We start from the raw sequence: 27,472 nt of genomic DNA, 5'->3' as shown, positions 1-27,472 counted from the left end.
ATGAAAAACTGTAATTGAAACACACACACACAGACACACAGAGTAGGGGTTTCATTTAAACTAATGTTACTAGTGAAATGTCTTCTAGCCAAGGTTAAGTATGTGCTCACTTACAAGACAAATCAAGCGTAGTATAAGTTCACTCAGGAAGACTGACATTCTTCATGCTTACTCTATTATTTACTCTCCCTCTCTCTGGCTTCCAACTCATCAGCTAACTTAAGGTTTTCAGTCATTCGGTTAAACCATTGAGATTTTGATACAACATTCGTGATGCAAGCCAATCAGCTCATTGTTGTCAAATTTTTAAAACAGTTCCTTTCTCTGCTGTTGGCAGCTGTCATTTTAGTGTCAGATCGATGCAACCCATCTCCACCCCATTCACTGCTGGACACAACCAGTCTTCCCAGTTGGTCCTTCCTGTGAGCCCATCAAAGTCCCGCTCCACATCTCATCCATCCAAATCTTCAGCCATTTCTCCACACCCCTTCACCATCACCACCAGTGTACAGTCTATGGCATCACTGCCCCCTTAAAATATATCCTGATCGTGTTTAATTGCCTAACGCTCTTCACTTTCTTCAACCTTCCTATTGTGCACTATGTCAATAAATTAATTAGATCATTCTTTAAGCATCTCTGCAAAACCTCTCCTGAATTAAATGTTTTTTGCCTTCGGTTTACAAATGTTTCGCACTACACATAACTGTTTTAAAAGAAAACCTGTTTACATCAACACTCTTTGAAAAAATTAAACATTAAAAAAAAAAAAATTAATTCCATTGAATGTGAATTTGAGGAACTAATATTTTCCCAAGAAAAATAAAATAGGGAAGATAGTAAAGCCGTTCTGAACCTGACTGATGAAATTCCTTATGGACTTAACATCATTGGCACAGTTACTAGGCTACTGAGCACATAGTGCCAGACTTTCTTTTTTGTAATGTAGCCCCTGGCTTACAAAGAGAATTACGATAACTTCTGTTTTTACACCCTCTTTTGGAAACAGAATGACGGTGCTACAGTAGAATATGATTGAGCAGCTCCATAGCAGCATTGTTTAAAGCCCTACTGTGTATGATCTCCTCGGGTATAATAAAGATGGATTCATTGTAAGAATGTCTCAGTATCTCAGTAACACTTTGAGGTAATTGTGCCTTAACATATGTAATACATGAAAGTGAGTGGCAACCACTTTTCATCGAATCAGTGAGACGTGTGCCAAAGTGGTGATAATACTGATAGATTAATGGGACCGAACTGCTCCTCATGGCCATGGCAAACTGAATCAAATTGGATTTAAAAAGCTAAAGGATGCCTTAACTAGAACAGTGTTATATCAGTCTGAACCAAAATCTGGTGTCTGTAAAAGCAGAAAATTGGAATATGGATTTTGGGCATTAAGTTGGCCAAAATGACTGGGCCAGGCTGGCCGCACTTAGGCACCTCTTAAGCCTCTTTTTGAGCTTGGAAAAACCCTCAGACTGACAAAGTGTAAAAAGCATCATTTAAGGTAACAGCTAAGCCTCCTAGGAAGCTGGAAATGTTCTCACTCTCAAAGAGCCACATGTTGTGCTTAATACTAATCAAGCTAATTCAAAAGCATACTATTCAGATAGACACAGTGGGGGGTTACAATCCAAAATGAAACATCCACCATCTTGAAAGCCTTAAGCTTTCAACTGAAAGATGAATGCTAACATCAAAGAAGAGCATGTCTTGTGCATCTTTTAACAATGTTCTCTGACTATCGATATTGAGGATATATTATTTGCTTTTAAAATCAAGCACTAATCAACATGTTTATTAATGAATCAAATCACTACTGTATGTGCCATGTTAAAAGACGTTACTTGAAACCACATGATGATGAAACCACAGAGAATGATAACTCAACTCTGCATTTCCTCACAGCTCTATAGAGCGTTTTAGCATCTGTTTCGATTTTCCATCTCTGCACTCTCGTCAACCTCATTTCCAGACACATCAGGCAGAATAAATCAAGTGTGTGCTACCTGCTCGGCACCACACGGCAGTTAGAGACTAGCTAATAAACACAGCGGAGCATTTCGCAGCTAAAATCCAGATATTTCACTCAGGAGTAGACCAAAACACAGCTAAAAAGGAGTGAATATTGGACTTACATTCAGTAGCTGGCTACATCTCAAAATTAATGCTAATGTTGTGCTGTGTCTGCTGGATGTGTAAATAAGCAATTCCTTACTAACACATTCACCATTAGGGCTGCAGCTAATTATTATTTTTGTTTATTAATCCTAATACATTGTTCGTGCGTGCGGACAAAAGGTAAACAGGATTTGCAGTGCAGTCTTACTGCCGTCTTGACAAAGCTTTCAACAAAAGCTTTTGAATTTACAGAGCTTACAGAACTTCACATTGTTGAGGCTCTTTCTGAAATACTCCATCAGAGACGGAGTTTTCCAGTTTTCCAATTACTTTGATGAGTCGCCCCAGCCCTATTTACCATAACAACTTTTAGAAGTGAAAATATGTCAATGTTGTGTTTACAGCTTGTTATGCTACCACCAAGTGGCCAAAAATTTTAATTAATGCAGCTTTAAGAATACTTTATTTGCCATGATCCCTAATCCTAACCAAGCAGTTTTAATAGTCAACTTGAGGTGTTTTATGCCTGTTTATTATGTTGCTTAGGTGGATGGACTAAAAGCAACACATTTGGTCCTTAAGCAAATAAGGGAAATGATCAAACAGTACAGTTAGAAAATGATTTTACCTCTTCACAGATATTTCTGTTGGATCTTTCCCCCAATAATTAGCTTTCACTTGCTACTGTGAAAATATGATGATCAATAAGGTCTGACTAACTGCTGATACAGGTCGATAAAAGTCATAAATTACCTCACATCCTTTAAACCTTTATCTCACCATCTGTCAACAAATAATGTTATCAATAATAGCGTTCTGCTAGGCCCAAAAAGATTTGTGTGAACAAAATGGTATAAAAGGCTACACTGAATAAGATCTTAAAGGCAACATAATACAAAACAAAACTCCTATTCTGCAATGTGTTACATTGACAAAAAAACTATATGACATAAAAACATTATACAACACCAAAGAGATTATAAAGAATAAAAGTTCAAAATTTTCATCGACCATCCAGCTGGTCTATCCATCTGCAAAAGACTGTTGACAGATTGATATAGAAACATGAAATGCTGCTTTTAATGCTTTTCATACTCAAGATGTATAGGTAGCAATTCCTTGGTTACAGCTCTGTTGTGCTTGTCATGTGTCTAAATCCACCATGAAACCACCTCTCAAGTAGGATCAAGATAATCCTGATTTTCAGCATCAAAACAATCTGCCTTTGAGTCATGTAAAACACAGATACAAGTTTTTAAAACTGATTAAAAGTAGGATTTGATTTTTAAAACCAAACCCTAGCCTGAGCAACGAAAAATATTATTTTTCAGGTTTGAAAAATACAATTTTCAGATTTATTCGATCCGATTACACTAATCCTATCAGTAAAGTCTTGAAAAACTGGGCTGGAACTGGATAAGACTTATCTGGAATCTTGAGTAGACGGAAATACTTAAAACCCATTAAACATGATGCAGGTGTGTACCAGCTATAAACATTTAGTTATAGGCCCTTTGAATGTCAAACTGCTAATCAAAGCAATGTTAGTGTTAGCTGCAATGTGCAAGCTACTGGACTACTAGGCTGCAGCATCCACTCAGTATACGATAAATACCAATGTGGTGCACTTCCAGTTGTTGTGTTTTTGTTTTTTTATCTGAACTTGAAACCAGCATCTTCGTATTTCTTCCTACTGTTGAATAGGTGGGAGGTTCACTGGTGATTAAAGAGACATAAAAAAAACTACTTTTTAATCTGGAGACATAAATAAATAGCTGTAAATCTAGATATATGTAGAAAGATTTTTCAAAATTAATAAGTGTTTAATCACTTATTTTAAGGCATGAAATGGTCAAATTTACATATGCAGAGAATCATCACAAATCAACAAATACTGCCAACTTCTTTCTAAAAATATCAGTTCAAAAACCTGTATTACTCAAACCCTACTTAATATCACTACGGCTCACTAACTCATTAAATGAGACCACCAACTGTGTTTTGATTAAATGATTAAACAGTGCACTTTCTTAAGAGGCGTTTGGGTTATTAACTTGTGCACTATCACACATCACTGTACAGAATATCAGCAGGGGTCAAATGACTCATTATCATATGTCACTCAGTCCTTTTCACTGGTAATTGCTAGGAACAGGAAAATGAAAACACAAATTTTCATCCCCTCAAGCCTCATGTGTGAGGCATTTGACCTGTGATTGTATGTACAAAGACAGCAACTGTGTGGGGCAGGGCATCGGTTTTTACATTATTCTAACAGTAGACAAGAAAAAGTGTTAAATGTTTTAACCACTGAGAGCCAAATGTAACTAAATTTTGGTGGTGGATGTCGTCAGAACAAGATTATCTGTCGAAATGCAGTATAGGCACAGTAGCAGGTTTAATTGACTTTAAAGAAAGCACTCACTCAGCACATGACAGCTAAAGCTAAAGGCCACGCCAGAGGCTTGGTGGCTACGCATAGGTTAACTATTAATGTTCTAGGCAGTACCACACCACCACAAATCTTATTTTCAAACATGTAGTTTGTCAACTTCAGTGGATAGTGAGCTCCAACCAAAAATACTGTGCAGATAAGGGGATTATTTGCCGTAGCTCTTATCTCAGGATATGTCAATACCTCCTTCAGGACAAATACAGCTACAATGCAGGGCAGGAGGTGCATATTCCACCCACAGCTTCTTTGGCTTTTCTCTTTTTTAAGCGTCTTTATAATTATTCTTCATAAGCTCTAGGTTGCAATCTTGTGTGTGTACTCCTACCTAAAATCCTCTATATGTTCACAGAAAAAGGAGTGGAAAAAAAGGAGAGGATATGAGGATTCAGTTTTATTCTAGTACATGTGACTCAAATGCCTTTAACAGAGCTACACAAAACAACATATCCAGTAGTACCATAAAATAACCTGAAAGACACCAGAGCAATATACTTATGGCTGAGTAATTATGTGTTATGTGACTATGTCACAGTAAATGCACAGTAAGAAGTGCAGTACTTTTTGATCACTTTTTTTTTTTAAACTTTGTATATTTTATGAAAAGAAAGAGATTTCTGCATGAATGCTTTCTGAATCTTCCCACCCTTGCAGGCGTATGTAGATTTTGGGCTATTTTTGGCCTCTAGCTCTAAAAATGACACTATTAAAAACCAAAACACTGAGGCCAAAAGGACACAGAGTAGTTGGCTTGCTCACCTTTTGTGGCCTTTTCAATTCAAGAAACCTCTCTGAATTTTTTAAGGCAATTGTGCTAAGCAGGATCACATGGGAGAAAGACACCTTTTTGATCTTTGTTACCAGCATAGGTAACCAGCCCACAGTATGAAAATCAGCAGTTCCACTTAGGCGCCATCCAAATAATCTCAAGAGGGGCATCTTGTTGATGGCAGCATAATAACATGTTGGGAACAGCACATTTAATGTGAGGCATTAAATAGCTTTAACTGCAGAGAAACAGAACAACACAGTCTCACTTCTGACTACGCTGACAAGCTGCTTTGAGACAATGAAGTCTGAACTACAGTACCTGCTTTGCCAACAATAGAGATGGTTCAGTGAACAGCTCAGTGAGACGCATCTCGACACATAATTTCAGCACTATGTCATGCTAGAACCAAAATGGGACTCAGAATATGCTATGCATCACATCACCCCGAGAATTTTTCATTTTTATGCTTTTCCTGTTGGGCTTTGTTACAGTCGTTGGTTAATAGTAGACACTGAGAGATGAAAGTACAACGCCCAACTGAGCAGGAAATACTCTAACAACTGAAAAAAAGTCAATTGAAAATTAGGCCTACTATAAAATACTGTTAAGGTTTTAAAGACGCTATGACATCACACCCAGAATTCATTGCAGCTTTGCACAAGATATTTATATTAATGAAGATAGCAACAGCTCTCGACATACACTGCTCCCCACTCTATTGCATTTATGCCCTACAGAGTTGATCTCCTTTTGTGTCATCCCACTATTCAAGAAAATAGGCTACTGCTGAACACATCCTCACTCTCTCTCTCCCCAGTTCTCTACAACACCACAATGAGTCTGGCATGGCATGAATGATACATTTGCCCTAAATGATCATGATACATTTACAAACATAGCCTACACATAGATATCTCAGACTCTTATAGTCCCCCTCACCATGTAACATCTGTGTGTGTGTGTGTGTGTGTGTGTGTGTGTGTGTGTGTGTGTGTGAGAGATTGCTTCCATGTCCCTGAGAGGAGGAGAAGATACTTCGTGTGTCAGACTTGGCACGGGAAGCGGGATGAAAACGGAAGAAAATGTGTTTCTACAACGTGACTGCATTCAAAGCCTGAAAACTGTAATTTGAGATATGAATTCATTAGACTGCCTCTCATCAGTAGCCGGGCATAATGTGATGCAACAGCGCCGCTTAGCGTCGCACAGTGCCGAGTCTGATGCGCTCTGACTGTGTGTTTCTCCCCTGGCCGCGGTCCTTACCTTCTGTGTCACAAAGCGTGGCTGCTGCAGGTTTGCGGTCGCGGAGGTTTTGCGCCTTCTTCTTCTGAGTCCGTGCGATGAATGTTGAGTTTTACTGCCGTGGTGTGATGGCCAGTGCAGGCAGCCACCATGACCTGTCCGTTTACTGGCATTTTGGTTCCTTCTCACAGCGTCAGTGAAACCAGAGCAAAAGTGTTCAAACTTGATCTGAAAAAAAGAAAACAAAAATGCTATTGCTTATTGCATTGCATTAAACCCATCAAAAGCGCGGACTTGTTGAATTTGAGTCTGATCTATAAAAGGACGCGCGCCTACAGGCTGGTGCCTATATGAGCTATTAACATCATTACCCAATGTCATTATATTCGTCGTTACTCATAGGCATTTTAACAGTTTGAATTCAAATACCAGCTCATGACAAGTGTCTCTGTGTGTGTGTTTGTGTATGTGTGTGCGTGTGTTTCTTTTGGGAATGCTGAGACACGGGCTTTTTGGACAGAAAGCTTGCGTGACGAAAACACAAGTTAAATTCAAAGGTGAGATGGTGAACGGTGAGAAAAACAAAATAGTAGGCTTCTCTCTCTCTTTGTGTGTGTGTGGCACGGGTGTGTGTGTGTGTGTGTGTGTGTGTGTGTGTGTGTGTGGGGGGGGGGGGGGGGGGGGGGGGGGCGTTAAAAACAGCCTGTGGCTCCTTAGCGAATATTCCCCTCACGCTCCCCTCTCCGGTGCCGGGATCGTCTATGTAGGGCATGCAGCAGGTTGTGTGCCGGGGACTCGTGCTCGGACGAACGAAGGAGCGCAGAGAGGAAGGCAAAACCAGCCACCCCACCACCCGCCTCTGCTCCACTTTGAGAGGAGTGTGAGTGTGCGGCAGATATGAAAGCGCTGAACCCCGACAAATGCTGCCCAATTTCCGCATCACTCCCCATCAGGAGAGAGTTAGTTGTCAGCTAAGCCTTAAAACAAAACAAAACCAAACATAGCCTAGGCTGCTAATTAAAGCTTACCCCATTCCCGTGACACATCTCTCCAGGCGGCCAGGTGGAGATGACATTGCAGCCTGTTACTCCATTCGGGTGCCCTCGGCTGGAGTGGGAATCACATACGACTGTTCCGTCAAATTAATCCATCAATTTCTCCTCCATCCAGTCCCCCCCCCCCAAAAAAAAACACAAAAAAAAAAACACAACCACCACAAGGATAAATCCACCTGTCTGCCACTGAAGACCTCCCCCCTCCACCACCACCACCACCTCTCCACTGGTAGATAGGTAGTATTCCTTTCGGTTAATATGTCAAACACCGTCCACTCAGTGGCGGGGAAGAAAAAAGCCGTTGGCGCGAGGGGATCAGTTAGACTCTATATCCAAAACAATCGTTGGTTTGGAATCTCCAGCGGCAGCCCCGCGCGTTCCGCAGTGAGGGCTCGTGGACAGGTCCGCGCGCCTCCTCCTCCTCCTCTCCTGTCCTCCTCCTCGCGCCGCTCGCGGATTCTTGGAGACTGAAGGGGGATTCCGTCACAAATAACATCAAAACACACACACTCACGCGCACACACACACACACACGCACACACACATATATTCACACACAGACACTCTCTCTTTTCTCACTCACCCTCTCCCTCTGCTTTTCCCTCACGCGCTCTTAGAACGAGCACCGCACTCCAAAAAAAACACCTGAACAATTCGGAACAAGTTTAAACGGGTCGAGTTATTTTTGTAGCTTTCTGCGCCGCACTATTGAGGTGATGCACCGGCAGCCGACCGAGCGCCAGTGCGGAGAGGAATAAGGAAATATTCTCCGGCAGTCTCTTTACCCCGCAGCCCGGCCGCCCACGCTTCGCTGGCTGAAGGTACTTACACATCAGCCTGGTTAATTAAACATATGGGCAACGGCCTGAATGAGAGAATGATGGTGTGGTGGAGGGGAGAGGTGGGTAGTGGTGGGTGACTTGTGTGACTTCATCGCCCCATTATAAAATATAAAAAAGAAATGTGGCGAGTTAAGAGTGCGCGCGCCAGGGACATATCGCAATGCCTACCCTCCAAAAAAGCGACTCCAACTTCGCAGCTTGTTAAAACGGATGTTACTCTTCCTTGTCTGTCTCTCTCTCGGGGGGATTCTGTCTCTCGGCGTGTCGCTTTTCCTGGCGTGTCTTCACCCACAAAAATGAAGGCGCAAGAAAAGCATGGCGCACACCATCACTCGTCGTTTATGGCATCACCTGGTGCCACTTCACCAAACGAAACCGCTCGCGCGCGTTTGTGCAAGCATCTCTCTTATCTCTTTCTCAGTGTGCATGCGTGTGTGTGTGTGTGTGTGTGTGTGTTTGTTCTGTGACGACTGTCTCGGCGTCAAACAAGTCGCCTCCGCTCCTCAGAGCACTGCGCACAGATAAAACATTTCAATATCCGCTGAACTGTTGTAACCCAATCTAGTGGTCCCCATGCAGAAACCCTCACCGTTTCCTCAAAATTAAAATATCAATCCCCTCGAAATGAATGCACCGAAATGTTTATTGCATGTCATGTTCCCTCGTCAGCGCCAGCGTTTGTTAAACGCTACATGTGAGATAAGGGGAAATAGAGGAAACGCTATAGTAAATTACACAGCCTCAATTAAACATAATTAGCAGATCAAAACTGCAGCACAGGGGGTCCTCGGGGAGCGCTGACAAAACTCCCCACTCTCCCTCCATCCCTCTCTCTCCACCTCCCTCTGAGTGTTGCCTTGGAGTCCCATTGCAGACAGATGGTGTAGATACTGCACGGGGTCATGTTAGCAGGCCAGGGATCTATAGGATTGGCTGCCATAAGCTGAGCTACCCTTTGAGGCAAAAAAAAACAGCATAAGCAGACCAGAGGGCATATTATTAAGGAACACTTCACTACTGTCCACTCCCTCCTCCACCACCACTACCACCTCCTCCTCCCCCTCCTCCTCCTCCTCCTCCTTCTCTATCCCTATAATAAAAATCTCCACCTGTTGAGGTCCTATATCCTCCTCCGTCAGAGTCCGAGCTTCTGATGCTTGGAATAAAAGAAACAGAGGGTTGCATAACATGGACATAAAAGAGAGGGAGACAAGCCACACTAAGAGTGGATCATGGTCTACTTTTCTTTTGAGGAAAGATTCCTGGGGTTCCAAATATAATAGCTCTGCCTTTCTTTCATACCATCCCACCCACCACCATCTCCTCCTGCTATTTACCCATTAGAGGCTTCCTGTTGGGACAGGCCTGGCCCAGGATACCCCCGAAGTAACTACAGAGGATGCTGTGTGATGCCATTAACAATGGCTTTCATTTTTAGTCTGTTAACCAAAATCTGCCTCAATGTAGTATATGGCTAAGCTGGTCTTATTCTATATTTAAACATTTATTAAGCTGTTGCCAAGGAAATAAAATCATATGTTCTTCCCGGCCACCATAAATAAGGTTTTAAAAGATGGTCCTTGTCTTTAAGTAGGTATAATCTCATTCAAGGTTATGCATGCCTGCAGAGCTCCCTCTCCCTATAGTAATTTCTGGGACATGACCTTTTTTAGGATTCAGTGTGAGTTTAGACTTGAAGATCTCTCTCTCTCTTTCGCTTTTAGAATGCATTCATCCAGTGCACACCAGCACAACACTTAGACAGTGAGTCAGCTCTGTCCTGTCTGTAGATAGTTCTAGGTATTTAGGCATTTTGTTGGAATTGTCTGAACAAGCCTCCCTGTTATTATAACTAATTTATAACCGCTGGGCTCAGTTGTCAGGCATCTTTCATGGGCCAACAGCACATTGAACAGAAGTTACCCAGGCATGTTGAGCTGCAGAGCCGGACACAATCACACAAGCAGACACTCAGCTCAAGCTCAAATCTGGCTTCCAGCATCCAAACACCTCAACAAGCCAGCTGCCTTTACCTCTTACCTCTGTCTGATTAAATTTCACCATGCTGTTGCTAATAGCTCATATCGGATGATTACAAAATATTTGAAAATCAAGGGAGACCCATTATCGCTGTGTAGTGCGTCAAAAGTGTGCTAACTATTTTGTTATTACTCTGTATAATTACTGAAGACAAAAGCTCATTCCACTAATGTTGTTTGGCTAATAGTCAAAGCCCAGTTCTCCAGTATTCCTGGAATGAATGAGAAGCACAGAAAAGAAGTCCAATTAAAGGAGCTCCAACTATGAAACCAGCAGGCAGGCTCACAAACAAACTGATAAAAAAATAAATAAATGAATAAATAGATAAATAAATTACAGGAAAGGGAACCGATTACACAAGGCCTCTGACAAATATGATGTGGGCAATTTTTGTATCCATGGTAACTGACTTTTTCAGAGTGTCACCGCTTTTGTTTTGGCAGAGGCACAACCCAGATACATATGGTTTATGTTTTGTGAACAGTGCTGGACTAGACACGTTCCCATTCATACAACAACTGGCCACGCTAACTGCTACATGATACCAGCCACATATTCACAGGCTGATGTACGCCAGCCTCACTGATCACACCTACCGGCACATACAGCGCTGCTGCAGCCGGCTCACTGCTGACGCAACGAATATGTAAATAATAAAATCTTTTAAAGCACACACTGCTAATTAGGTGCACAGCAAACTGGAACGCAGTCCATAAAAACCTGTAACAACTTTGCTTAAATGTTTTTTTGTAAAAAACACATTGTTTCCATGACAACAAGAACTGATGGCACACTTTGGATTGTAATTTCAATTTGTATGTGTTTATTAGGTTAGCACTGTGGATTTTATGCTTTTAAGCCTACCTGTTGAGGCAGTTACACAAAGCCCCGAAGTGGACCTATTATGCTTTCCCTTACTTTCTGTCATATATATATGGTTGTGTTTTTCAGCCAATCACATGGCAGCAGCTCAATGCATTTAGGCATGTAGATGTGGTCAAGACAATTTGCTGAAGTTCAAACCAAGCATCAGAATGGGGAAGAAAGGGGATTTAAGTGACTTTGAACGTGGCTTGGTTGTTGGTACCAGACGGGCTGGGCTGAGTATTTCAGGAACTGCTGATGGGATTTTCAAACACAACTATCTCAGAATAAGAATCAGAATCAGAATCAGTTTTATTGCCATGTATGTGTACACATACAAGGAATTTGACTTGGGATTGTCCATTGCTCACGATGTGCTTACTTATAATACAATAATAATACAATAATGCAATAATTAAATCACACACAGGCTACAGTATAGAGATATACACATATATACACACTATAAACAAAAACAATATAGACAGATTGAGACAATTGTGCAATGAGCAGAGTAAAAGGATGCAAATAGGATTAAAATAATTATCATTATTATGTACATGTCGGAGGTGGATGAGATCTACAGGTACACATACACGTACATGCATACATGTGCTCATGTACTCAGTGTGATGGAGAGTGAGGGAAGAAACTGTTCCTGAGTCTGTTGGTTTTGGCGTACAGTTCTCTGTAGCCCCTACCAGAGGGGAGCTGGAACAGGTTGTGTCTGGGTGAGATGGACCTGCAGTGATGTTTCCTGCCCATTTCCTGACTCTGGAAATGTTTATGTCCTGAATCTTTTCTGCAGTCCTGACTGTCCGTTGTAGTCTGCTCTCTAGGGTTTACAGAGAATGGTCCGAAAAAGAGAAAATACCCAGAAAATAACCCATTTTCTATAGGCACACTTTGGGCCCCGCGACAGTATACTTGACTATTGTTGCTGACCATGTCCATCCCTTTATGACCACATTGTGCCCATCTTCTGATCGCTACTTCCTACAGGATATTGACCACATTACGTTACTTGAACATGACAATGAGTTGCATACCAGTGTATAATGTTACAATGTTGGATGTTCATATTAATGAGGGAAGTAACCTTTGTGAGCAAAAAGCTCAGGCTTCAGATGGTAAATTAACTGTACTAGTCTTCTGACCATTCAAAGTGCTTTACAATTCACCAAGTAAGTGGGCCAACATAAAATAAATATGGATTTTTTTTTAAACTGCAAATAATGCAAAGCTACTCCCAGAATAATAAATATAGAGCTTTTAATTAGCATAAAAGGTCCCCTTAAATCCTTATTACCTGGTCATGCTCGCATGGTCAGCTACCTTACAGCATTACGTGCCCAGTTTTTAAACATTGGCATCTTCATACCAGCACACATTAGGGTTTATTTGACAACCATCAGGACTTTGATTGACAGGCAAATACAATAAAAATCCACAAAAGTATGATTCACTATAATGTTTCCATGCAACTGGAAATAAGCTGGCTGGTAAAGGTGGGCTGCATTCAGCCTAATGACTGTATGATGAGCCTACAAGACTAATTTCTGTCTTTGATACAATGATCTTGACTCTTCCTCATTCTTTTCTCAGACTGAGATACTGCCATAGCAAAGAGACTGCATTGTAGCTACAGTACAGGGCTTTATATAGATTCAGGAAATGAATCACTCTGTCAATAAATGGCAACAAAATAAAAATAAATGTATTCAAGGCTCTCTATCTGGAACAAAACGGTGTGATAGCTGGCATTTACCGAGTTACAGATATTCTCTCTCTCTAGTCTGTCTTTTTACTTTGTCTCCATCCCTCTCTTGCGCTCTCAACCCTCTCTCACTCACTTGCCCACAGAGAGTGGGTGACCTCGAATGAGCTCTCCTACAGACCACACTGCTTCCTACAGCAGGACAGGGGCAGTATGTAGTGCTTGGATCTCAAGCAAGCTTTAGGCTGACTCCATGGCAGTATCATCCCCTTGTTCCAATTTATAGGCACCTTTAAAAACCACTCATCTCAAAAATTGATAGGTGATTACTTCCTGTCACAGTGCTGATCACAGTGAAAAGTTCATGAGTGCAGCAGCCAAATCAATTAGTTGAGAGTGATGCACTGCTGTGTCTTTTTCACTTGGCCACACCAGCAATTATCTTTAGTTTGAAAAGGTCAGTCAATAATTTAATAATTAATTTTAAATAAGGATTTAAAAAGTTGTGAACCTTTAGTAAGAACTCTCAATCATCAATTCTCATTTTGTACAAAAAAAAAGAGAACCATTTTTTTCTGAAATATGTGAACAAAATTTGCATAAATTACAATAAATCTCATTAGCCACAAAATGTTGACACAAGTATACTTTAAGTCAGCACAGGTAAATTTGGGGATTTGAATAATTCATATTTTGAATATTTTGAAAATTAGGTCCAGCTAAAATACTATATATTATAACTGAACTTAGTTAACTTGACCTTCCAAATTTATGCAATTTTTATGCAAAACATCCATCCATAGATTTAGCTTAAGGTGGATATCATAAGATAAATGAGAAAGGTTTGTACAAAGAGCAGCAACACAATGATATTGCAAAATTTGGGGAAATACTCTTGTTTGCTTTTTTTAAAACTCCGGCCAACACTTGGTTAGCTTAGCACAAATACTGGTAACAGAGAGAAACAGCTAGCGTGGCTCTGTCCATTTGTAATAAAAACTGCTCACCACCACTTCTAAGGCTATATAAAAATGAGTAAAACTGACATTTTACGGTGTTATGGGGAATTTTGTGTCAGACTACTTCTTCCTGTCTTGTCGTCGCCGTGATGTTGCCAGGCAACCAGAGACTCCAGGAAGTTACTGCACCTAGGCAAGAAATAGTCTGGCACATAATCCCCCATAAAGCCACAAATTTAAGTTTTTGCACGGATTACACAAAAAATATATATCATGTTAATTAGTAAGCTTTAGAGATGCTGGTAGGTAGGTTTTTGTTATGTCCGCAAGCTGTTTCCCCCTGTTTCCAGTCTATGTGCTAAACTAAGCTAATCCGCTGCTGGCTTCATATTTACCGCACAGATATGTATGTGGTATTAATCTTCTCATATAACTCTTGGTACAAAATCAAAAGAGTTTAGTTTCCAAATGGTCAAACTATTCTCTCAAGACCTAACCTGCAGGTGTCATGAAGTCTGGACTCTAACTTGGGCATCCAAGCAGGCAGAATTTGACAAACATTGATATGGAGGTCACAGACATCCAACTGCTGCTGCAGCATGGCATCGGGATTGCACACAGAGAAGCAGAGAGTACACTGCCTCCTCAGTATGACCCACCTCGAGTAGCAACCTGCAACACACACAAAAATGTGCAGCAATTATGTAATCCAGTTGATCTGGGGAAGTACACATTTAGACTGTGGTGGTTAATTTACACTTAAAGCACTAGGGCACACTCCAGTACCCAATGTGACAACTCGGAAATTCACAGTGGTACAGGAAAACCCATTTGTAAATTCAGAGTGTTAAATTCTTGGGGTGAGTGTATGTTGGGTACTTATGGCACTGTGGCTAAAGAGTTGGTGCAATAGAGCATTTCAGTGTTGGAGGCCAAATCAAACTAATTGGCCCAATCCTCAGAACATTTTAAAATAGCTCATCTTGGGGCTGTAACTTTTTATGGCCTTTCTATTATCACTACAGCCAGAGGGTGCATTAAATATTTTACTGACAATAGCAAAAGCCTAACTGTGAGATTGAAGCATTGTTCATTTTCAGATTGGCTGATAAAAGGAAAGACAGCGTGACCTCTAAATACAAGATTTACTGAAGTGTTTAAAGGTTTGTAGGAACTTAATAGCTGCTCGGGTGGAAAACCGAGAACTGGACTGTGTTTGGTGAGGCAGTTTGTCTGCACACACGATCAACACCAGTGATGGAAGTGGGAATGAACATGTGAACCTGCAAATATTTACTGCTGAACTATGCCACTCCAATTATGTATTTTTAGGTCCCCTTTGAGCTCCTAAAAGCCACAAGTGCACTTTTTTCACTTGTTTTCCATTAACATGAACACTCAAAAAACAGAAAAAAAGTACATGTAATAATTTAAATCAGCAGACTAGTTTAAAATGTAGTTTTGTTGTTTAAACATGGATTAGAAAGGCATAGACTTTATCTGTGGATAATGTCAGATTATGGGGATGAATCCAATAATAAGACAATAGCATAAACTCCCAGCTTGGCCATCAGCCAACTGCTGATCGAGTGTTTATCCTGGTAATGGTGGGGAATGCTGTGGTTGGATGCTGGCATCAGCATATTGGGTTAATAAAGTCCACAATGATCAGTTACTGGCTCCTCCGTGGGTAAGAAAAGGTTGTTGGCTTCTTTGTTTGGATGATGGGAACCAGAGGGAGTGGCATCTTGTATTTTGAAAGTCTTCACAGGAGAGATTATTGAAAGACTAAAGCAGAAAGCATACAGGAATGGATTGTACATTCATTTACTGTCATTAATAATTTTCCATTCATTGATACATCATCTCAAAAGCCATCCTATTATGCCCAGAGTTCACTTGTGCACAGTGGGGTATATGTGCCACTAAAATGAGAGGGCTTTGAAATTGGGACAGGAAGGGTAGGAGAAATGATCTGCAGTTGTGTTTACAGCATGATGTGATATAGTGCTTCAATCTATGCCTGTGTGATATTCAAGTTTCGACTGTTTTTTAAGTATTCTTTTGGGGTTTTATTTAGGATAATACAGTTAAGGCACACTAAATAAAATGTGGGAGAGAGGGAATTACATGCAGCAAAGGGCCACGGGTCAGACTTGAACCCAGGCAGCTGCAGCAAGAACTCAGCCTTTGTACATGGGGGACGCACTCTAGTGGTGAGCTAACTGGCACCTTCACATTTGCTGTTACTCTTTCGTCTTTTCAGCAGTATTCGCGATTTTTAGAGAGCAGCACAGCAGGGTAGTTTTTGCCAATTTGCCAACCGTCGGCTTATTTAGGCCCCAATCCTATGCCCAGTCAGGCAAACAATAATTTTGTTGTTGCCTTTCTTTTCTTCACTCTTCAACACTTTACTTTTAGTCAAAACTTCATCAACTGGATCAGGATATTAAAGTCTCCCTCTGCTTCAGTTGCAATCAACACATATCTAAACCATTTCACTTCCAGAGAGGCACTAGACAATTGCCCATTATTACCCAGATGCCCATTATTGCCATTGTTATTTATTTTATTCAAAGGACACTTGCTGCACCTATCTGACAAAGTAACAACATAGAAGGATTCAAGGGTCAGTCACTCTACCACAAAATGATTCTCTATGCCGATGACATTTAACTTTACATAACCATCCCATCTTCATCTTTCCTATCAGTCCAGAATTTACATGGCTTCCGTGTTAGGGGACCCGCTGTGTATGTAGATAGGAATGGCTCATTCTAAAGTAATAAAAAAAACAACAGTTCTTTAAGCAGATAGAACAAACTCCCTCTATCCTTAATTGACCGTATCTAATCTATCAAAATGAAAATTCTTTCCGAAGTCAACTACCTCTTCGCCTTGACCCCTGTCACCCCACCCCTGGGCTGGTTCTCCTCTCTAAACTCAATTATTACTGCATTTTATAGGAAATTTTGAAAACCCAGAATCAAACTCACTACTTTACAGAAACCTAAATATCTTGGTGGACAAGAGGGACTAACAAAACAACTGCAACATGGCGTTATATATTTTAGTTTATATAGTTAGGCAAACCTACAATGCTCAGTTACAATACAATTACACCATTCCATGCATCCCAAGGAAAACTGAGACTATACTACACAAAAACACTATACTATACAAAAATACACGTCAGTGAGGTTATATTTATAAAATAATAAGTCTACAATTTGTTGTATTCATTAATATTAATATCATTTTGCAAACATGAAGTTCTTGATTTGTATATTTCTAATTCTAATTCTAATTTCTATTTTTCATCCATTGATTTGCATTTCTAAATTCTTTTATGAAACAATTATAGATTTATGTTGGTGTGTATCTGTTCTGAGTCTCTATTTGGTCATTTTGTAATCTCACGCGGTCTGGTTTTTGGGACATATTTCTCTTGAATGGGAAACTTGTCCATCTGCTGTATCTCCTAAAGGACTACCGAGGGAGAGAGTTGGGTGGCTATATCATGTAGTCTTCCACACAGACACACAGAAACACACACATATTCACCTTTGTAAGGTGACGCTGTAGAATTTTCTTGGCATATATGTTCTGGTCAATATGATCCGTGACTAACATGGTTGCATTGGGACTATTTGTCGCTCATTGAAAGCAGCGTGCTTTCCACCTGCTGTGTTATTTTCAGTGACACTTTGTACTCTGATGCCCACTGGCCAATATTATCCTCGTTACACCAAACCCATGAGAGCGGCACAAATAGGCTGTTACAGACTATACACTGCTAGTGTCATTATGGCTCCAATATCATGGATCAATAATGTCATTATGGGAATTTCAGAGATTATGGTTGATAACAGTGAAAATGAAAACTAAAGATGCTGTTTATATGAAAAAAAATTGTGTACAATTGTTTTAAATTAATGAGTACAAACAATATGTGTTTATTACTATTATTTTTGATTATTTTGGGGCATTTGAGAAAGACAGAGGGGAGAGAGGGGATAACATACAGAAAATTATTTGAACCCGGGCCGCTGCAGTATGGACTCAGTCTTGACATGGTACATGCTCTCACTTTTTAACTGCTCCCTATATAATGGATTCTCAATACTTTACTCAATAGTGAGCAGTACATTTAGATTTTAGACACTTACTTATCATCATCACATTATCACAGGTAATTTTTACATCTATGAAATGCAGTGTATTGCCTTGTGTGATTGGTATCAGAAGTGTGCATACCATGACACTATATGGTGGAGACATTTACACACTCAGCATTTGGACAATCAAATATTATAGTGGACAGTAAAAACAGTGCATACATAGTAAATGGGGTTGTGATTTCAAACACACTGGCGACCTGTCCAGGGTGTGCCCCGCCTTTCGCCCGATGTCAGCTGGGATTGTCTCCAGCCCCCAGCGCCCCTGTTCGCAGGATAAGCGGTTGACGATTGATGGAAAAAATTGGTATTGGGAACTTTATACTTTTGTTTTAAGTCCTCAAATGTGCAGAGCTTATCACTGTTATATAGATCAGTAATCTTGTTAAGTGCCTTTTCAGCACATTTTTTAAATCCAGACTTGAAAGTGTCAGGTTTAAAGTTGGAGAAAACTGGAACAGTTGTAATTTTATTTCTTACAACCTTTTGCACTTTAAACCCAACACCAATTGTATTCATTCTTTCTTGTTGTTGTTAAGACCAGTGTAAGTACATATATAAATATATATTTTAAATAATCCCCCTATTACCCCTTGTGGGGTGGTATGTGTCATCCTCAAGCTCGGGTCCTCTACCAGAGGCCTGGGAGTTTGAGGGTTCTGCGCAGTATCTTAGCTGTTCCCAGGACTGCACCCTTCTGGACAGAGACCTCTGATGTTTTACCTGGAATCTGCTGTGCCACTCTCCCAGTTTGAGGGTCACAGCCCCCAGTGCTCCGATTACCACTGGCACCACTGTTGCTCTTACTTTCCACATGTTTTATAGCTCCTCTTTCAGCCCTTGGTATTTCCCAAGCTTCTCGTGTTCCTTCTTCTTGATGTTGCTGTCGCTTGGGATTACCACATCTATCACTACTGCCTTCTTCTGCTGTTTGTTGATCAACACGGTGTCTGGTTGGTTAGCCATCACCGGTTTTTCAGTCTGGATCTTGAAGTCCCACAGGATCTTAGCTCAGTCATTCTCAACTACCTTAGGAGGTGTCTTCCATTTTGACCTTGGGACTTCCAGCCCATACTCATGGCAGATGTCATGTACGCACTTCCTGCCTGCATCTTACACACTGCTGTTATGTGCTGTACTGTCTCAGGGGCATCCTTGCACAGTCTGCACCTGGCATCCGGCCTGGTGTGGTAGACCCCAGCCTCTATTGATCTTGTACTGAGTGCCTGTTCTTGTGCCACTATAATTAGTGCTTCTGTGCTGTCCTTCAGTCCAGCCTTTTCCAGCCACTGGTAGGATTTCTTGATACCAGCCACTTCTTCTATTTGTCTGTGGTACATGCCGTGCAGCAGCTTGTACCACTGGGCCTCTCCTACGTCCGCACCTTGTATATATACAATGGTGAGACCCAGCCATCGGCTCCAGTAGTGCCTTTTCTTCAGCACTGAGAACCAAAGCCTAGTGAGGCCCACTGCTTAGAGGGTTGCGCCTATACTCAGAATCTGGAGTTACAAAACGTAACTTTCGTTCTATTTTGTATAAGCTTCGCCCTCTAAGGCCATCGCTATTGGTTTAGAGGCGAAGCAAGATGAGTCAGCGCCTCACTGGCTGATACGGTACCACCAAGTACAGACCCACCTACCCAGAGCCAACATAAAAAGCCACCCGATCCCCCGTAGCTTGCGGCATTGGTGTCGCTGTGTGCGCAATCAGTAATGGCACAACATGGGAAGGCAGAGCACCAACCCATGCGTAAAAGCCTGGGGACCAGATGGGGGGCCCCGCAGCTGTGCAGGTGCAGATGAGGTCACGACGGAATCAGTTGCGCACAGAGCAGGGCCTGTGTGAGCCACGGCTGCTCCCCACTGTCCGGATGGGAGAAGTGAACCGTGATCTCACAGAGGACAATCACTCAGACAGAACGCTCAGCACTGAGTCAGTCAGCAAGAATTGGGAGACATCTGGAGGTAGAAACGGACGAAAGAGCATGGGGAAGACCAGGAGGCCAGTGAGACAGATTCTGCGCCGACAGGGGAAGCCCCTTGGACTGTTCCCTGTAGTGCATAAACAGGCGCTGTGAACAGAGCCAGACAGCCATGCGCGCTATGTAGCAGGACAGCGTGTGCATCATCCTTGATCCGGAGACACGATGGAGCCACAGAGAGGGCAGCCAGATCACTGACCCTCTTGGCCGACATCAGAGCCATGAGCAGAGCGACCTTGACTGAAAGGAACTGCAGGTCCGCCGTCTCCAAGGGCTCGAAAGAGGCTTGGGTCTAAGTCCCACTGTGCGAGGCTATGTGGCGCTTGTGGGTCCACCTCCATGCCACTCCCCCGGAGAGGGGAGGAAGACAGCGTCCTTAAGGGGTCCACACGTGCCGGGACTCATAACTCCGCCACTCCCCCGGTGAGGGGAGTGCGGGGGCGGGGTTGTTGGCGGAGGCTGAGTTCTGGCCGGCGCACTGGTGGGCTCTGTCAGCAAGACCGGCCATCCACTGCAGTCCCGGAGTGGCCAGAAGGGGACACCGTGCAGTCGCCGCGTTAGCTGGCTTCACACCGAAGAACGCCGTGAGGGTATTAAACCTTGGTCCGAGAAGCCTTCCACCTTGGTGATGGGAATGTAGGTGGAAACAGGAGCCCGCAGAGTCTTCGGGCACCTTCCTGGTACCGCCGGATGGGAGGGAAGCGTGGCCAGACTAGATCTCGCCTAGCCGGCTGGCTATGAGCAATAACACCAGCCATCGCATCCAGAGGAGACAGCTCTTGGGCTGGGGGAACAGACAGCTGACACTGGGCGGCCGCCCTCTGGATGATGGCAGGAAGCTTTCTGATGAGGCTGCCAATGGAAGGAAAGCAGAATGGAAACCTCGCCGGAAAAGGCTATTGTTGGGGGGGTTGGGGTCCCCCGCTTCGAAGTCGGCGGTGAGTGGGCTTCCACACCTCTTCCTGCTGAACGGTGAAATTATCTGCCTGATGCTGCCAGTCATCAGGGGTGAGGAGGGCACAGAATGAGCAGTGTGAGCGGGGAGTGAATGCTCGGCCGAGGTACGCCTCGCAGCGGGGATGGAGAGCCTGATGTAGCCCATGCGGCAGACGCCTCACATCCGTCCGGAAGGAGCGGCTGCTCGCCCTGGGCCAGTAAGCATGCTAGTGTAACAGTGTAAATAATTAACATATGTTTAAATTCCTGTTAAACTTGTGACTATTAACCATGGTCTATCTACTCAGCAGTATTTTATTTTGTTAACAGAAATTCCCAGCAAAAGGTCTTTTGAGCTAAATGCAGTGCACTATGGTTCGAGCAAGTGCAGGCCTCTGACCAACTTCTCATTCACGCTGAGCAACTGTGGTTGTGTTTGTGTCCCATTGTTGCAGAATAAACTATTCTGAGTGCTCCATCCATCTTGACTCCAGCGAAGTGTTTGGGGATAGCAGACAGAACAAAATATAGAAGGTCACATTAGTGCCGTGACCCGACGATTCTCCTGTTGGACTGTGGTTTCTTCAGCGCGATCCGGGGACTATTCTGCTGTTGCTGTTCCTCTTCTTGGATTCAGGTGGATGTGTTGCTTGGACTGCCATTAGCGGTCGGACTGGAAATTGCTTTTCTTGTATTCTGCTGTTCATCTGTGCTTGCCTTTTGTAAATTGAGTATTTTTTTAAAAAGTATTGTGCACTTTACATTTGATTGTTGCACATTATGAACTCCCCGTGGAGTTGGCAGGGGTAGGGGTGCTTCTCCTGTGGTATTGCAGTTTGAAAGTCCTGCTGAGAGGAGTGGTATTTTGATGGGGGACAGTCAGTGTGCACCGGGGACCCTTGTAGCCAGTGGTGGTGTAGCCCCTCTTAGCCATTCTGTAGGCATTTCTCATGGGTCCCACAGCCTTTGTTCTCCTACTTCTAGCCCCGATACCCTTGCTGCAGATATTGTCAGTCAGATGGGAGAGGTTATTCAGCAAGTCAGTCAGCAGGTAGCTCAGAACATTATCTCTCACCTCAGCCCATCTGTTATTACCCCTTTAGCCAACGCTGCCTTCTCACCTGCCAACACTGCTATCTCACCCAATGACACTGCCACCTCATCCGCCAATGCTGACAAATCAGCCTCAAATCCTCTTGATGCCTCCCACGTGCAGTTCTTGTCCCACAGAAAGTTGAAAGATCCTCCATGCTTTAGAGGAGATGGCTCTGATTCTGTTCCTGTGCGAGAGTGGGAGGATCTCATGAGGGATTTCATTAAGAAGGGAAATCTGAGACCTGAGGACCAAGCCAAGGAGATCCTTGTCCACCTCAGAGGCCAGGCCAGGGACGGTGTCAGGTTTGGGACCAGGAACAGTGATACCTCCTGCAGAAGCATTTTGATTCAGCGTCATGCTCCCCACTCCCACTGGCGGACTTTTACACCACTCTGCCTGAGAAAGGTGAGGATGCGTTTGACTACTCGCTCAGGCTGAACTGTGCTGTTGACCTTGCCGATGAACGTCTGAAAGAGCAAGGTAAATTGCTGGATAGTCCTAGCACTGAGGTGACACGTATAAGGAACTGCACCTCCACTGAGCTTGCTATGACTTTTCGGTCAAAGACAATCGACAAGTGGACTGCTTATGAGGTTCAAGATATTCTGAATGAGCATCATTCAGGAATGGCATCAGTGGTGAACAGAACAACTAAGGAGAAAGTGTCAGTGAATGTGATTAACACCACTGTCCCACCCTCTGCGCCATCTACTGGAGGACATGGCTCCCTAAAGGCACAGGCCACAGATTCTGCCACCCTAGACTGTCTTATCAGCATGCTGGAAAAAGTGATAGAGGCCAGAGGCCTGTTGTGCTGGGTTCGACCAGGCAGTCTGGCCCACGGCTTCCCAGGATTGGAGGTTTGCATGAAATGCCTTGTTTGGTCTGTCATGATGCCGCACACTCTACATTCACCCACTGTCGCAACCATAAGCTCTGCTTCCAGTGCCATTCACCGAGCCATTCAAGGCGTGCTTGTCCTGACCGCACGACGGCAACCTCTCATCAGCAGGTGGAAAACTGATGGGTCCACACTTTGGGGAGGACAGTGTGGATCGTGATGGTGACCCTCCCAGCTGTGATAGCGATGATTTAGAATCTTTATACGACTCTCTTTGTTCTTATGCACCCTCTGGAAAGACTGTCATATTCCAATTGACACACAGGGTTCAGTTTGTTTTATACAGATGTTCTTGCAGCTGGCGGAGCTGAGCTTAAAGCCATGATTGACAGTGGCTCCATGTCATGTTCTCTGAGTGAGGCTGCTGTGGCACGCATCTTGCAACACGCCCCTGATATGAAGAGAAGTCCTGCCGTTGTTGTTGGAGCCGGGGGCCACCATGTCACTCCGACGGCAGTCTATGATTTGGAGGTGACTGTCTGGTTTCAGGCTGCTCATCCCAACGCTGGTCATTCCTGGACAGACAGATGACATGATTGTTGGCAGCAATGCAATCAAGATGCTTATTCATTTGATGAAGTCTGACAACTATTGGAGACTTTTGGCTACTCCTGTTGATATCACTAATGATGACTGCTCCAAGTTCTTGTCCCTGCTCTCCAACTCTGAGAAATGAAGGGGAGGCCCCATGCCAGACAAGATTGGTACAGTAAAGCTGAGACAGAATGTTACGCTTGAACCACTGCATGAACACCTTGTACGGGACAAGCTTCCCACATCTGCACCTCTATCAGTGGGGAGTACAGTGATTGTCGAGCCCACCCAGTCGAGATCAAGGCCCAGGAATTTATTGGTGGGACTTGTCATCTCACCTCTTTGGGGAGACAGGTGGGTGCCCTTGAAACTGATTAACCCGAGCAGTGAGACAGTTACCTTAAAGAGAAACTGATAAAGATAGTAGATGTCTTCCCGTGTGTTGCAGTCGAGGAGCTGTGTCTGCCTGAACCGATTCATGTCAATGTGCAAAGTGTGACACAAAACCCCAAGGCTTGTCAAACAGCCCCGTAACATTCATGCGGATGATGTTGTCTATTTTTGGAGATGAGAACTTTGGCAGCCTCCTCTGTTATCTTGACAACCTCATGGTCTATGCGCCCAACGAGCAACTGGCTCTCCAACGGTTGGAAATGGTATTTTCCCGTCTGAAGAGCCATAAGCTAAAGCTGGCCCCTAAACAATGTCATCTCCTAAGGAGGTCAGTTGTGTTCCTGGGACATGTCATCTGTGAAAATGGGGTGAGGACAGACCCTGACAAGGTAAAAGCTATTGTGGATGTGGGAGAGGCTGACCTGATGGAGAGTGATGGTGTCACGCCCTCCTGGAAAAAGATCAAATCTTTCCTGGGCATGGTCTTTTATTATCAGCATTTCATCGCTGATTGCTCTGCAAAAGCCAAACCCTTGTTCAGGCTTCTTTCTGGTCACCAACAGTCTAAGGCTGTGAAAGGCAGGAAGCCCAAGAAAAAGTCTCCACCGGCTCTTACACCAAGTGACTGGAGTAATGTACACTCACCTAAAGGATTATTAGGAACACCATACTAATATTGTGTTTGACCCCCTTTGCCTTCAGAACTGCCTTAATTCTAAGTGGCATTGATTCAACAAGGTGCTGAAAGCATTCTTTAGAAATGTTGGCCCATATTGATAGGATAGCATCTTGCAGTTGATGGAGATTTGTGGGATGCACATCAGGGCACGAAGCTCCTGTTCCACCACATCCCAAAGATGCTCTATTGGGTTGAGATCTGGTGACTGTGGGGGTCTGGTGACATTTTAGTACAGTGAACGCATTGTCATGTTCAAGAAACCAATTTGAAATGATTCAAGCTTTGTGACATGGTGCATTATCCTGCTGGAAGTAGCCATCAGAGGATGGTTACATGGTGGCCATAAAGGGATGGACATGGTCAGAAACAATGCTCAGGTAGGCCGTGGCATTTAAACGATGCCCAATTGGCACTAAGGGGCCTAAAGTGTGCCAAGAAAACATCCCCCACACCATTACACCACCACCACCAGCCTGCACAGTGGTAACAAGGCATGACGGATCCATGTTCTCATTCTGTTTACGCCAAATTCTGACTCTACCATCTGAATGTCTCAACAGAAATCGAGACTCATCAGACCAGGCAACATTTTTCCAGTCTTCAACTATCCAATTTTGGTGAGCTCTTGCAAATTGTAGCCTCTTTTTCCTATTTGTAGTGGAGATGAGTGGTACCCGGTGGGGTCTTCTGCTGTTGTAGCCCATCCGCCTCAAGGTTGTGCGTGTTGTGGCTTCACAAATGCTTTGCTGCATACCTCGGTTGTAACGAGTGGTTATTTCAGTCAAAGTTGCTCTTCCATCAGCTTGAATCAGTCGGCCCTTTCTCCTCTGACCTCTAGCATCAACAAGGCATATTCGCCCACAGGACTGCCGCATACTGGATGTTTTTCCCTTTTCACACCATTCTTTGTAAACCCTAGAAATGGTTGTGCGTGAAAATCCCAGTAACCGAGCAGATTGTGAAATACTCAGATCGGCCCGTCTGGCACCAACAACCATGCCACGCTCAAAACTGCTTAAATCACCTTTCTTTCCCATTCTGACATTCAGTTTGGAGTTCAGGAGATTGTCTTGACCACGACCACACCCTTAAATGCACTGAAGCAACTGCCATGTGATTGGTTGATTATATAATTGCATTAATGAGAAATTGAACAGGTGTTCCTAATAATCCTTTAGGTGACCGTATGTCGGGATTCATTCCAAACCCTGAAGAGTGAACTAATTCGCGGCGTCACCTTGGCTCATCCTAACCTCAACAAGCCCTTCATTCTTGCTGTTGATGCTTCGTTCGATGGCATTGGAGCTGTCTTATCTCAAGTGTCTCCAGGTGAGACCTGGCCTTTGACAGCAAGCCGCTTTCCCATTCTCAGATGAATTACCCGGCGCACAGGCTGGAATTTTTGGCGCTGAAGTGGGCCGTCTGCGATAAATTCAGCCATTGGCTGAAGGGGAGGCACTTCACTGCTTGGACAGATAACAATCCCCTGTCCTACATCTTGACAAAGCCCCGCCTAGACGCCTGTGAACAAAGATGGGTGGCCAAGCTTGCAGCGTATGACTTTGATCTGAATTATGTACCAGGTATTAAGAACACTGTTGCAGACGCCTTGAGCCGCGAGCCCTTTGTCCAATCATGTGTTAGTCATCGACTGCTGAAAGAACCTTATGTTCAACTTCTGGACGAGGTCAATGGCATTGTCAGGGGCACAGTGCAGGATGCCTTTACGCTGACCAATAACAAGATGTACGGGAGTCAGGGCCAGAGTCGTCGGATACTGGTGCTGGGGTGTGTCTCAGCACGTGGGGGGTTCCATCAGTCCAGAAGAGGTGTCAGCTGCTCTGGATTCCCATGGGGTTGTGGATTAGCCAGTCTGCCTAGCGCTTACCCACCGTTGCCACAACTGCTTGGTGAGGACCCTTCTATTGTCATCCCTCGGAGCCGGCTATTGAGCCTTCAGGAGCAGGATACAATGATAAGTAGAGTTTTATTTTATGTGCGACGTCATAGAAAAGCTACCAGACGTGAAGTAGCATCTGAACCTGCCTGCATCAATAAGCTCCTCAGACACTGGAAAAAGTTAAAGCTACAAAATGGGATCCTGTACAGAGTGAGAAAAGACCACCAGGTGAATAAGAAGCTCTTCCAGTTTATTGTACCGGATGGCCTTAAACATCAGATCCTGCTCTGCATTCATGATGCTGCTGGCCATCAGGGTTGTTCATTCATTCAAACCTTTATTTAACCAGGATAAAAAAACTCCTTGTGCATGTACTCTCTCCCTCACCAGGGAACATTTTTTCTGGACTGGAATGGAAAGAGGCATAGTGAAAACATTCAGACATTCATCTGCACCGATGGAATTGGTGTGTATTGACTTTTGGTCTGCTGAACTGAGCGACAAGAAAACAGTCGATATCTTGGTAGTAACCATTTTCCAAAATGGCGCACGCCTTCCCCTGTAGGAAACAATCTGCAAAACATGTTGCTCATTGGTTATGGGACTTTTTCTGTGTATATGGCTTCCCCAAAAGAATCCATTCGGATCAGGGTGCCAACTTTGAAAGCAGGCTCATGAGAGACCTTTTGGAGATGGCGGGGGTGCACAAGTCACATACCACCCCATATCACCCAATGGGTAATGGTGTCACGGAATGCTTCAATAGGACTCTTGGAAATATGTTGAGAACCCTTCCACCAA

The 27,472-nt window shown here is 43.5% G+C and overlaps 1 protein-coding gene across 2 annotated transcripts in view; it reads right to left on the bottom strand.

Annotated features, from left to right (window-relative positions):
* LOC119898733 (glutamate receptor ionotropic, NMDA 2A-like) overlaps positions 1-7,759 on the bottom strand; it is a 98,166-nt gene extending 90,407 nt beyond the window's left edge. Inside the window, exons 1-2 of one of the 2 annotated variants that reach the window (XM_038712932.1) lie at positions 7,622-7,759; positions 6,615-6,821 (exon numbers count right to left, since the gene is read on the bottom strand). In XM_038712932.1, the coding sequence (XP_038568860.1) occupies positions 6,615-6,821; positions 7,622-7,639 (225 nt within the window). In that variant the 5' untranslated portion in view covers positions 7,640-7,759. The remainder of the gene's footprint in view (positions 1-6,614; positions 6,822-7,621) is intronic. The other variant, XM_038712931.1, reaches the window with a different exon arrangement.
* Positions 7,760-27,472: the final 19,713 nt, after the last annotated feature.

The sequence above is a fragment of the Micropterus salmoides genome, unplaced genomic scaffold (assembly GCF_014851395.1).
Source record: "Micropterus salmoides isolate LMB-PRFRI ecotype aquatic unplaced genomic scaffold, ASM1485139v1 Ms_hic_scaffold_12, whole genome shotgun sequence".
NCBI classification, from domain to species: Eukaryota; Metazoa; Chordata; class Actinopteri; order Centrarchiformes; family Centrarchidae; genus Micropterus; species Micropterus salmoides.
This window is presented reverse-complemented; position numbering and strand designations above follow the sequence as displayed.